This window comes from Rana temporaria, chromosome 9 (assembly GCF_905171775.1).
Source record: "Rana temporaria chromosome 9, aRanTem1.1, whole genome shotgun sequence".
NCBI classification, from domain to species: domain Eukaryota; kingdom Metazoa; phylum Chordata; class Amphibia; order Anura; family Ranidae; genus Rana; species Rana temporaria.
The window spans coordinates 148456556-148469981 of NC_053497.1; the positions used below are offsets into that span (position 1 = coordinate 148456556).

The window sequence follows — 13426 nt, forward strand, 5'->3', positions numbered from 1 at the left end:
GCTAAGTGCTAATGGTGTTTAACAAAATGGATACATTCACTGCAATAATTTGGTGGAATGCCATTTTTAAATACACCCTACGGCTCATCCATGGCCTTTGAAAGAGGCAGCTTTAAATAGCACATTTAAGTAAAGGCCTTGTGCATGCAGGAAATACTTGGTTCTAATACACATAAACAGACTGGGCGGGGAGTCAGGGTAATTATGGTAAACAGTAGCCCCTGTAATATTCAAACAGAGCAGACGTCAGGGCACATAGGTATTCAACCGCACTAGAAAAATACACTCCCCTTAAGCAAACACAGAAAGCTAAACACACAAGGCAAGAACTATCCAAACACACATACAGACACCTCTCTGAGAGGGAATCCAATCAAGCACATGGCTACTGGAGAGAAAATGACAGCAGTGAAGCCGGCTACACACACGTGAATTTCCCAGCATACACTTGTGGTTAGTACATGCAAACCTCATGGCTATTAAGCTGGCAAAAGCCGAGGTCTGTGCTGGAACCGGCATTTTACCCAAATTCCCTTTATGATTCTATTTTTAATTTGTGCTTTGCGTTTTATTTAAAGTTATGTAAGCAGCTCAATGAGTGGCCATGAATTAGCTTCCCTTTTGTTTAAGTCTAGAATTTCCAGAAGACAATGTTATTGTGCACTAGTTACCAATAGATTACAATACCTGTACATGGTAACACTACAAATGCTATGCCTATAACAAATATATATGTCTGGTGGTTGTAACTGGCATACCACACTATAGTTTCTGTCTCTAACTCCTAGAGATGGTGGAATGAATTCTTACCGTCGATCCCTTTTCTCCTGGCGGACCTGGAGCCCCAATACTGCCACGGTCACCCTAATAGAAAGAGCAGGACTAATTATGGGTTTAGTTGTGTACACATGTATTTCAGACAGCTATGTAGGCAGAATAGTGAGATATCACAAGTCATATTTAGTAGTTTTAATCACATCTGACTACTGTATAAAAATATTACATAATTAACAATGTGGATTATAATTAACATTTAATTACATTGTCTTACCTTCTCACCCGGAATTCCTGGCTCCCCTACTGGACCAATAAATCCTGGAGGACCCTATATTAATAAGAAATGTCTCTTGTTTACTTTTTTCAAAACAAACAAGGCTTTATGTGATATTGTCTTGTAAAAAAAAATGTTTTATTATTCAATAAAAGTAACTGTAGATATATACATTTGATTCTATAATTATTTTCTAAAATTAGATTCAGGTGTTGAAAAGCATTGTAAAGTTATTTACAAATTATTATTATTATTATTATTATTGTTTTGTGACACTTAAAAAAAAAATAATAAACAAAACAATAAGAAATTAGGACATTTCAATATTAATGAAAATTATTAAATATTAATGAAACATTAATAAAAATAGAAAACAAACAGCAGGAAAATAATAGTTGAAGGGAGAAGGGGAAGAAGGAGTTAATTAGGACTGATTTTTGGCAAAGTTATTATTGAGTTAAATAAAGGGAAATTTTATTTTACTTGTCAGATTTATTTAAATGACAGCACCTACAGATGGACGCTCCTAATGATCTGCAAATCAATGAAACTGACTAGATACAAAAGTAACAATGTTACTTTGTATCCCTCCATTTTGTGTCTGAACATGGTTGATAAACACTTTCTTAGACTGCCTTTTTTGTTAGACAGCACCTCCCTACTTAATTTATAGAACTGTAAATTTCTGGCAAGTAGTGGTGGTTGGGGGGTTAGGCAAAGCAGCAGGACAGAAGGATGTATAGCACACCCGGAGTCCTAAACTATTTAAAAATCAGCCCTCACAAAAGTGATATATTCGCTCTAGATGGAGCATGGTGGGGCCAAGTCAACCCCTGTTTTTAGGTCTTGGATACCCCAACAGTAAAATCTCCCTGCCACTAATTACCAGACCTCTTGGATATGTTGGGTGTTCCCTTCCACTTCTGCGTGTTCCTACTCATCTAATCTCCAAAAACAGCATGACTGATGGGGGTCTAGTTTAGGGCATACCTCCTAAATTAATTTTCCCCCCCCCCCCCCCCCCCCAATATTCTTCCACACCATGCCACCTCCACCTATTTGTGAACAGTAAAGCAAGGGACTTTGGAAGAAGTCTGCTGTAGGACAGAGGTGTGTAGAAAGGAATGTCCTAAAACGAAAACCCAAGGCCTGATTTTCAGTTGAGTAAAAAAAAAAAAAAAATGAATCTGAAAATAGTTTTGCCTATATTTGGCAAATAAAGTAACAGAATAAATACTTCATAACTTGTACTAAATATATTGGTTAAATTATGGTTTCAAAAACAGATACAAAATTTTGACAACAGCGAAAATGAGTAAAAGCAAATATCCTTTACAGCTTAATTGTAAAGGTAAGTTCAATTTGACTATTAGAACCTAAAATGTATACTTTAGTCTGTTAACATGTTACATAAGAAGGCAGTTATTCATTACATCTTATTTCAAACACAAACATTGAACACAAAGCCAAGGATGGAGTCCTGGATCACACAGAGCTGGCTCCTGATCAGCCAGCTTGAATATAAATTTATATGTTCATTTACTAGCTTCCAACCTCAGCATTTTATGAGAACTCAAAAAGCTGCACTCATGTTGGTCCAATTTGGGGTAACTCAGGGTACCAATTATCTACTTTAAGAGAGCTTGAAACAAGACTGAAGAACATTTTACTGGGGAAAAATAGATTTCTCCAGTAAGTATTCTTCCAGAAAGACAAAAAAAAGTCTGAGTAAGCATTAAGATATTTTGAAAGTAAAGAACCTAATGTTGTTATTGGCGCACAGGTTAAATGGCTTCTTTCTTGCTGAGCTTGAATAGCGATGTGTAAATATTGGATGGGACCTGGAAGTGTGGATTAACAACTCCGGGTTATATAACAGCATGAGAAGCACCTAGTGTCTTAAAGATATGCTGGCCTAAAACAAAGCAGGCTTAAACCACCACTATACCACAAAACAAATATAAAAATACATTAGACACATTATGTGAAAATGAATAGTCACAGCTCTGTATGTATAAAGTATCCTATTCTACAGAAAAATTAAGCTACTCAACATCAATATCTATATAAAATCTTTACATCTCATTTTATTTTGAATATCGCCAATGACGATGCTGGTCATGAAAAAAAAAAAAATGAAATGCTTAGCATCCTTTTGCCAGCTGGACCCAAGTGAAATACCCAGTACTTTACTCCCCCCCTCCTCTCCTAAAGCAGGCAATCGCAAGGTCCGAGAGCCAAGTCAAAGTGGAGGGAGGAGCCTCCAGAACCATCCTGGAATTTACATTAGGATTTCTTTCAGAGTTTAAGTAGCAGAGGAGGCCAGGCTATCAAAGGAACCCATTACTTTGCCCTGAATGGACAAGATACAGGCTCACTTTAACCTTTAAATGTTCTTAAAGTCTCTCTTACATAATTAAGCAATGCAGATATTGTGGTTCTTTGCTGGTTCCTTGCCATATTTAAAACATGCCCTGTATTCAGCAGTTGCTGACCACCCAAGACCATATGAAAACATAACATTCATTAAATCATGGAGAGAATGGCAATGTCAGGCAGGAGATGAAATTTACAGTACCTGTTCGCCGATCTTCCCAGCTCTTCCTGTGTTTCCTGGCTCACCCTGCAGAAGCACCAACAGACAGGAAGACGCAGTCACTTAAAAGCTCTGTTCTCACATTGCTGAGCATACTAAATGAAGTGTACAAAGAAAACATAGAAGGGCAGGTGTTAAGAAGAAGATGGTGGTGTGAGTCAGTTCTGCAGTGGAAAGCTGTTTAGGAACGGAAAATGGTGGAGAGAAAGAGAGGTGGAGAGTACCCGTCCAGCCAAAGTTCTATAGACCAGTTCCAACCAAGACATGATTTCAGGCTTTCCTTTATCATGCACAGGAAACTTTTTTCCTTTTTGGTCCAGCAATAATGACAGTTGTTCACACTTAGTGAAATCCTGAAATCATGATCTGTTGTACATAGTGGAAGACTATAAACTGACACAGGCTGATGTTTATAGTAAGGAGTTCTAGATTAACTATCGTAGCTCACAGTACTTAAATCGGATACTCTTCAATTGTAATCGCTGCTCTAATGTGTAATTTGGTAGCTGTGGTTTTCTGCAAGTTTTTATTTTTAAGACAAACTTACAATAACACTTATCAGGGTGGATAAATGAAGTATAAAGAAAAAAAAACGAAACCACTTAACTTTCCTGGAGAAAATGCTGTTCTGTGTTTCCTCCAGTACTCTTCACATGATAAAAACGCTAGGCATTTGGGCATATAATCTCTATTTAAGAGGATTACCAGTGTTCAGGGGCTAGCAACAGAAATCGAGTGAGGGCATTGTTAAGTCATTACTAGGGAACCGAAGCATCAATTTCTCTAGGAAATATTCATTTTCGGCCTTCTTTTACTCTTTATTTAGCCATTTCACCAAAATTGTCAATACAGCTTTAAGGTAACATTTGAATAACAATGTCTGGCTATGGAACACTACCAAACCCAAGAGTTTGTCTCACCAAGGAACTCTAGTCCTTGGTTATGAATACTTTTACCCATTCCCGTGACAATAAAGTTATTTTGGTTTTACACTTGGGGATGGCACCATTTTAGCATGCCAAAAAGAATTGCATACAATTATCAAAAAGTTTATTTAAGCAATTACAAACTACAGCTAAAAACAGTTGAAAAATAGAAAACACTTTTAAATCTCAACGAATGTCTCGCTGAGTGGATGAGCCGGGTGTCAGTCCAGGCACCTGGCGAATTGCAACTCCACGGTCATGACGATGTGGTGCCTGGACTGACAGCAGTGACGTTAGCAGAGACCGGACTTCAGCTCGCTCTCCACTGAAAACGGGTCACAGGAGTGCAAAATGAACAGCACTCCTGTGATCCAAAGGAGAAGTCCAGCCAAACAGGCTTTGGCTGGACTTCTCCTTTAAGTTTTAAAAAATAGTTTAAAAAAGGGAGCTTTGGAGAATGGCATTTAGCTTTGTGACAGATTTCCTTAAACATAAATACAAATGTTTATAAAAGTGAAAAAGGCCTTCCCTAATCGTAGCCTTGCATTTACTTCAAAGTGACAGGTCCACATTAAAGGGGTTGTAAAGGTTTGTGTTTTATTTTCTAAATAGGTTCCTTTAAGCTAGTGCATTGTTGGTTCACTTACCTTTTCCTTCGATTTCCCTTCCAATTTTTTTTTTCTTTGTCTGAATTTCTCACTTCCTGTTTCTCCTCAGTAAGCTTGCCCCAATGTTCTGGCTGGGGGTTAGTCAGCCAGAACAGCTTACTGAGGAGGAACAGGAAGTGAGAAATTCAGACAAAGAAAAAAACATTTAGAAGGGAAATTGAAGAAAAGGATAAGTGAACCAACAATGCACTAGCTTAAAGGAACCAATTTAAAAAATAAAAAACAAACCTTTACAACCCCTTTAAAATAATAATTAAAAAAAAGTACCAAAAAAAAAGGAAGGGTAGGAAGGCTTTAAAAGTTAGTGCTTCATCTGTCCCTGGCTTCTGTTTATACATGTTATATCAGCCTGTTATAATTTGCTGGTGTGAGCTGGATGTGATTTCGAGGATTTACTTGTCACACATATGGAAATAATGTGTGTAAAAAACTGAGTCAGTTTGTGGCATTTCTCTTTACCCCCGAGAAATGCCAGGAACTTGTGCCAGGTCTGAGGAGTAGCAAACCTCCCAGACTAACAATGAGCGCCAAGTAAATAGAACTCTTTGTTACATGGAGCAAAAGCACCAAAGGAGAATGGTCAAAATACAGAGCCGTTTTTTTTTCAATAGAACTTCCTTTCAATGACACATTCACATCAAGAAAGAAAGCATTTTCCCTGTTCAGTGATCAATCCAAAAGGTGTTAGAGAAGCTTAGGAAGTGTTCCAGAACTGTACAATGTTACAGTTCTGATAAAATGATATGGGATTTACAATGTATAAAAAAAAAGTATAAATAGCAAGTAGTGGCTTTCTCTGGGCATGGGTGGACAGATCCCATTTTCACAGAAGTAGAGGAGTCAAAAAATAAATTATATATATATATTATATACATATACATACATACATACATACATACATACACACACACACACACACATATATATATATACACACTCACCTAGGTGGATTCAGCATCAGTTTGATGCTTTCCCCTACCGGTTCCAAGATCAAAACCTGAGCGATCAGCCTGCAGAGAGCTGGTGACTGTTGGTCCGCGGCTCTCTGCTCTCCCCTCTATTGCTCACTGGAATGCTAGGCTGTGGAGGGGTGGGATCGGCTGGCTCAGGCTCTCAGCAGCTCGCAGAGAGGCTGACTCAGCTGCCGGTCCAGGCATCTAGGTGGATATCAACCATATGGTCAGGTTTTTACAGAGCCTGGACTGGTTCTGTGACGTCAGCCCGACAATGGGCTTTAGCCCACTGATGGCTAAAAACAGGCCACAGGAGTGCAGAACAAACTGCACTCCTGTGATCCATAGGAGAAGTACAGAAAAAAAAGCGTTGGCTATACTTCTCCTTTATAGACAACTTTAATTATTGTGAAGTTATCCTTTAAATGTTGACGCCACTTAAAGTGGCACCTATCAAAATCCTAACATTCAATGCTGTTCTTTACTGCACACTGTCTCTTGCTGCGTAAACCTTTGCATAATGAAGCCCCTGTATAATCTGGCTCCTACTTGCTGTATTATTTCCTATGGATGAGGCTGTATCCCTCTGGAAGACTGGGAGCCACAATGAACATGGACCAGACATAGAAATTAACGGATCGAGCCACAAGCAAGCTGTGATAGGAGCTAGATGTAGCTAGGACATTTAAAATAGGCTGTCCAGCATCAGTAGGGTCACACAGCGAACAACTTGGGAGTGGGTTGGAAGGTTAGTATTTTGCCAAGTAGTCGCCACTCAGGTAGGAACATCTGAAGTACACCTTCACCTAAAGTGCAGGCATTTGGAGTTTTTTTTTTCTGATAGTAAATGCGACTGTTAGCCCGTGTGTGTTTTTAATGCATACTGTTGGACAGGTTAATTGAGTTGGTAAGCAAACCAGTTGGCAAGTTGAGCTGGGAATTTTCTCTGGTTTTGTCTTTCATGCGTTGCCCTTCTATGTGCTCCTTGCTGTGAAGGCCAGTTATAGATGGGGCAGGGGTCATCTGTTTGTTACTGGTGTAAATACTGGTGAGGAGAAACACTGGGCACCTTTGCTGCCATTGTGCCATGTGCTGGGTGTCCAGTGTGCCCTGTGTCTTTAAGGAGGATTGGGCTACCTCCAGGTGTACCTGGTCCTAATCTATCCATTAGAATGCATGTGCTACCACTGTGGAGACTCTCATAATTTTACAAGGGTTAGGACTGCAAGTAATACACAGTGCTGTGAAGGGGCCTTGCAACTTACGCATGTGTTTGCAAATGTGTGATAACTAAACCCCTGTTTTGAACCCAGACTGTTGGACAGGTTTATTGGGTTGGTAAGCAGAATGGTTGTTAAGTTGAGCTGGGAATTTTCTCTGGTTTTGTCTAGCCTGTGTGTACAGGTATATTAGAAGAGGAGCATTTACAGGCAGAAAAAATAAACAAACATCATCAGTGCATGATTAAAAATGCTGATTTCAAATGAATGCATCTGAAATACACAGCTTTAATCATGTTTATGTCACTTTTTCCTGCCAGCAGTTCTGGCATGCAGAGTGGCTTTTTTTGGAACCGGAACCAGTGAATTTTCTTAGGTCATTTCAGGTCAGGTACTTCCATAGTGGAACTAAAGGCAAAACAATTGCAAACATACATGCTCTTTAATGCAGAAGCAACACGCAAAGTCTCTTCTGCAATACAATAAACGTACCTGCCTCCTCAAAGTCTTTTGCAGAATAGACACCAGTTTACATCGTGGCGCCAGTGTGCCAGGATGTACGACTCCCTTGCATGTGGGGGAGTAGAAGGTAGAGAGAAGATGCCAGTGCCAGACTTTGAGGGAGTCAGACGTTGGAGCAGAGGTAAGTAGCTCTTAATTTAGTCAGGCTTTAAAAGGGAGTCATCTCAGCATAACAGCCAGGCAGCTAGCATTTCCAGAAGATTAGCATTGGTAATATCTTTATTGTGACTTACTTTAAAAGCTATGGCTAAATTAATGTTATCTAAAGTGCTAGGTAGGGGAAGGCAGTCATGACCCTATCCTTGGTCTAGAACCCAAAGGGGCTCCACAGGGGCAAAGACTAACACAGGCACCATAAAGCTCCTGCAATTCAGCACTGTTGCTACTTTAGAAATTTCTTAGGCCAGGTTAGGTTCGCTTTAATCTGATATCACTGCTACCTATTTTATGTCCTATTTACACATGTTGCAGGATAGTATGCTTTCTTAAACTTTTGACATGCAGCTTTCCTTTGCTCTCTGTGCTTGACGTACCAACAATCAGATTCCAACTTTCAATGCAAAATGCTGAAGTTAAATGGTGCCTGTGAGAAATCTACTGACATTTTGATACATGAGGCATTCCGTATGTGAAAGACAACAATAGACCTGCAGTGGGCGTGTTTCAGAATGTATTTCTCTGCATTACATACAGGGAATCAAAAAGGGCTTCTCAGACCATTACATTACCAACAAATGTAATTGGGTGAACTGGTGGACAGTACAGTCTGGATAAAAAAAAACGACAGAAGCGAGCTAGACTTTGTTTCCTTGGTGCACTTTAAAACAGAATTGAAGCCAAGCAATTTGCATTTCAATATTTACATATTTTAAGAAATAAATGAACTTTAAAAACAAGTCCTTACTGACCCCTGTAGTTGCAGCCCAGTTTGGCGTAATGGTCTGCAGCAGAAATTTCAAAGTTTTACCTTCCCTTGGTAGTGCAGCTTCACCCTATTAGCTATCACTTGGAAGCCTGCCAGCCTTCTAATCTCTAATGTAAACAGAGACCAACAGCACAGTAAGGTGGGGATCATAGTACCTCACTTGATTTACTTTCTTGGATTTATTTTGTACTTTGAGAATGAATTGCTCAACAGTAGATGCAGCTGCAACAGTCAGTGAGGGAATATTTTAATGGTTATGTTGATTTTTTTAGTTTTCATAGCATAGCCACAGTTCTATAAGGCCTCTTTCAAACTGGGGCGGTGGGTGCGTTGGCAGAAAAGTGCCGCCATTTTTAGCAGCGCTTTACCGTCAATTTCGCATTGCTAATCGTCCGCTAGCGAGGTGCTTTTAAGGGTTAAAACCGCCACATTGCCCATTGATTTCAATGGGCAGGAGCGGTATACACACACCACTCCTTCACCGCTCCAAAGATGCTGCTAGCAGGAGTTTTTTTTAACGTCCTGCCAGCGCAACGCTCCAGTGGGCTTTCACACTGGAGAGACAGCAGCGGCTGTTTCAGGGCGCTTTGCAGGTGCTATTATTAGCGCTATAGCGCCTGCAAAGCGCTGCAGTGTGAAAGGGGTCTAAACTGTAACCGTTCTATAATATTCCTATAACTAAAAAATCGGTGCATTTTCTACTCTAAACTATTGTTGTTTTCATAATTTCACCATGTTTTATTTCATGGTAGCATAGCGGAGGGTTGCAAAAATGCTACACACATTTTAAGTGGGTTCCTCTTCTCCAATCCTTGTATGACATAGGGAGCCGCAATGCTCAATAAGAAAATTGCAGCACACACAAATATCCATCTGGCCTTGTCCTTTGTGTGGAAGGATTTCTAATGGAAGGATTTCTAAACAGGGTAAGTGAGGCCAAGAACTAATTACAGCAGTAATGTAAGCAGTATGGGGAAAAGATCTCAGCATGAATTTCATGCAGCCAAATCTTTACATTGGGGATTGAGAAATTAGAATCATTTTGGTGCGGAAATCTTATTTAATAGTGGTGAGAGTGGGAAGATCTGGCTCTAATTTCTTAGCTATGCCCTTGAATTAGAATAAGTTACATCAGTCTAGAACAGACATTGGTGTTTGGAATCCACCACTCTTACCTTTGGTCCTTCTGCTCCAGGAATACCAGGAAACCCCTTTCGGCCTGGATAGCCCTAAAAAATATATACAAAAAAACATGCATTGCAGATTGAATGCTTTAAAAAATATATATATTATTTGTTGAACAGTAATGGCAGCTCAAATATTGTCAAACATAGCAGTGTGTACCTACATCAAACATTTAATAAGCCCTACCCCCCCCCCCCCCCCCCAACACCTCTAAAATCCTGGAAAGCCTTAAATTGTCACAATTGATGTTCATTAAAGCTGGACACCTCGCAGCTCTAAGAGACACACGGCAGCTGTGTAGTCATGAAAAAATCCTTAGCTAGTATGACTAGTAGTAGACTGGTCATCAGTTTTTGGAATAGGCTATACAGCAGGACTCATGCTGAGAGGGGAAGGGGTAGGACAGGAAGCCAATTGGGTGTGCTACATGCACATGTGTTGAAAAGGAACCTGTCAACAGTAAGGCTTAATTTCCACTGGCTTTTTACAGCCACTGTTAGCCTTTTTTACAGCTTAAAAACGCCTGTCCATGTTTATTTTGTAAAAAAAAAAAAGCTGGAGCTTTAAAAATGCTGCGGTAGCGTTTTTGAGCGTTTTCAAACGTTTTTGAGGGTTTAACATCTGGCGTTTTTACAGCTCTACTCTGGAGCTTCAGAACGCCCTTGGTCCTGTGTTTTTTTTACAGCTCAAAAACACCTATGCCATTTGCAGCTCAAAAACGGATTAGTTAGGAGGCAATACACTGACAAATTCTGAATCTAGAGCACAGCTGGAAATCTTTGGCAAGAATATAATGGGGGATTCGGCCAATATAACAGGGAATTTACAATGACCACCAATGTGAAGGGGGATTTACACCGACCTTCAATGTGAGGGGGAATTTGCACTGACCACCATGTAACAGGGGATTTTATGCCACCCACCAATAGAAAAGTGGGATTTCTACACTGACACCAATGTAATAGGAGCATTTACACCAACCACCAGTGTAAGCAGGAATATAAAATGAGCTCCATGTAAGGGGGAATTTCCACTAACAACCATTGTCGAGGAGATTTGTACTGACCACCAATGTAAGGTGACACTTCTACACCGACCACCAATGTTAGTGGGGATTTAAACTGACCACCAATGTGATTTACACTTACCCCCATTGTAAACAAAAATGTACACTGATCACAAATGTTATGAAGAACATTCACTGACAACCAATGTAATGGAGGATTTTACATCAACAGCCAATAGAGAGATGTAAAGACAAGAGGTACTCCCGCGCTGTCAGGAGATCCTACTAAGTGAAACTGGGGCGGTGTTTAAGCTAAAGGGGACACTGCTGCAAATGAAAAAAGGTGATGGTGTCTGCGCTGTGTAAGGCCCCTTTCACATTGGACCTGTAGCCGCGGTGGCGGTATATCACCGCTAAAAATAGCGGCGCTATACCGCCGGGATTGCCGGGATTGCCGCGGGAATCGGCCACTAGCGGTGTGGTATTAACCCCCGCTAGCGGCCAATAAAGGGTTAATACCGCCCGCAATGCGCCTCTATAGAGGCGCATTGCGGGCGGTATTGCTGCAGTTTGCCATTGTTTTTAAATGGGAAGGAGCGGTGAAGGAGCGGTATACACGCCGCTCCTCTCACCGCCCCAAAGATGCTGCTGACAGGAGATTTTTTTGTCTCCCGCCAGCGCATCGCCTCACTGTAAAAGCCCTCCGGCTTTCACATTGAGGTTGCTGGGCAGGAGTTTTTCAGGCGGTATAGCAGCGCTATTTTTAGCGCTGTACCGCCTGAAAAACTCCTCAATGTGAGACAAGAGACAAGGGGGAGGGGAGGGGGAGGGGAAAGGAGATAGATAATGTGACTATAATACACTCTATATGCATAAAAAAGTGTCTATATAGACTACCAAATATTTCAGATCTCTGCCTAGATCGACAAGTGAAACAAATATCTCAGAAAAAACATAAATTACAATAAAGTGAGTGCCACACTATACACAAACATGATAATTCTCAAGGGATACACATCCGATAATATAATCAGCCAGGTGGTAGGAAACCCAAACCAGTCAGTATCTAATTTAGCTCTTATGCCGCGTACACACGATCAGTCCATCCGATGAGAACGGACCGATGGACTGTTTTCATCGGTTAACCGTTGAAGCTGACTGATGGTCCGTCACGCCTACACACCATCGGTTAAAAAAACTGTACCATCGTGTCACTATTTTATATGTGGTCTCTTGGTATTTGCTGCAAAGTGAAGATTTCTGCGCGAAAAAGAGAATGCAGTCTTTTTGGGATTCCGTGAAGGTGACGTGCAAGTCCCTTTCCCATTTAGCCAAGAATGGTGGGTCTTCAGTGGCACGGAGATCTAGCAAGGATTTGTAGGAGGTGGATAAGGACCTACGGATCGGACCCTCGCCCGTACAGAGTTCCTCAAAAGGGTGAAGCTCTCTGGGGAAGTGGGCCGATTTGGGCAGTGACTGAGAAAGTGAGAAAGCTGGTTGACCCTCCAGAGGTCAAGTGAAAGCGGGGCCTGTCCTGAGAACAAATTCTCTGTACTGAGCCGTCCGGTGGAGCGCATGAAAGAGGAGGCCCTCAAGAGACCCCGCGGCGCTTGCGCGTGAAAAGACGGATCGGTAAGGCCAGGTACAAAGTCCGGGTGACCGTTGATTGGCGTCAGCCCGGATGGGAAGTTTTTCAGCGAGGCTAAGCAAAAGAACCTTTTCAGTTCCATGAGAGTGGCCCCAATCAGTGGATGGGTAGTAAGATGTGTTGGAGGAGTAGTCCCTGCCCACGGAAGTCCCGCAAGGGGTGCTCCGGCCGCGTCCCCCTCCAGCGACACCCAGAGCTTTAAGTCGCTGTGGCGGCACCAGTCCACGACCCTGGTCACCATTGTTCGTTTTTGCTCTGATGTTGCTGTAATTCTGCTCTGTTCTGGACACTTCCTGGTTGTCCGTTTCCTGATCACCACAGTACTGTGAGATTCAAGTTTCGTTTTCCAAACCAATGCTGCTCAATGGGTCTGTCCAGCACAGAGGCATCAAATAACATGCAAAAACGAAACTGAAACTAGGAGGTACATTATATGATTGATTTTTATCTATTTTTAATCGTTTTTAAAAGGAATCCGTTAACTATTATGGCCCAGATCCACGTAGCGTGGTGCATTTGTAAGTCCGGCGTAGTGTATCTCAGATACACTATGCCGCCGTAACTTACAGCGTATTTCCCTATCATCTATATGATCGGTGACACTTGCAAGCTGCCTGCCGTCAGAGTGCTAGGTCTAGTGCTCCAATCCCGACGCGTATCGTCACGTGACTTCAAGTCACGTGACAGTACGCGTGCCTTTTCGTTTTACACATTGTGCCGTTCTGA

The 13426-nt window shown here is 41.3% G+C and overlaps 1 protein-coding gene across 2 annotated transcripts in view; it reads right to left on the reverse strand.

The window, feature by feature from the left end:
- The window catches only part of COL27A1 (collagen type XXVII alpha 1 chain), a 540002-nt gene that overhangs the window by 241947 nt on the left and 284629 nt on the right, over positions 1-13426 (reverse strand). For both annotated transcript variants that reach the window (XM_040324820.1, XM_040324819.1), the window contains exons 23-26: positions 10037-10090; positions 3630-3674; positions 1052-1105; positions 811-864 (exon numbers count right to left, since the gene is read on the reverse strand). In XM_040324820.1, coding sequence (XP_040180754.1) covers positions 811-864; positions 1052-1105; positions 3630-3674; positions 10037-10090 — 207 coding nt within the window. The remainder of the gene's footprint in view (positions 1-810; positions 865-1051; positions 1106-3629; positions 3675-10036; positions 10091-13426) is intronic.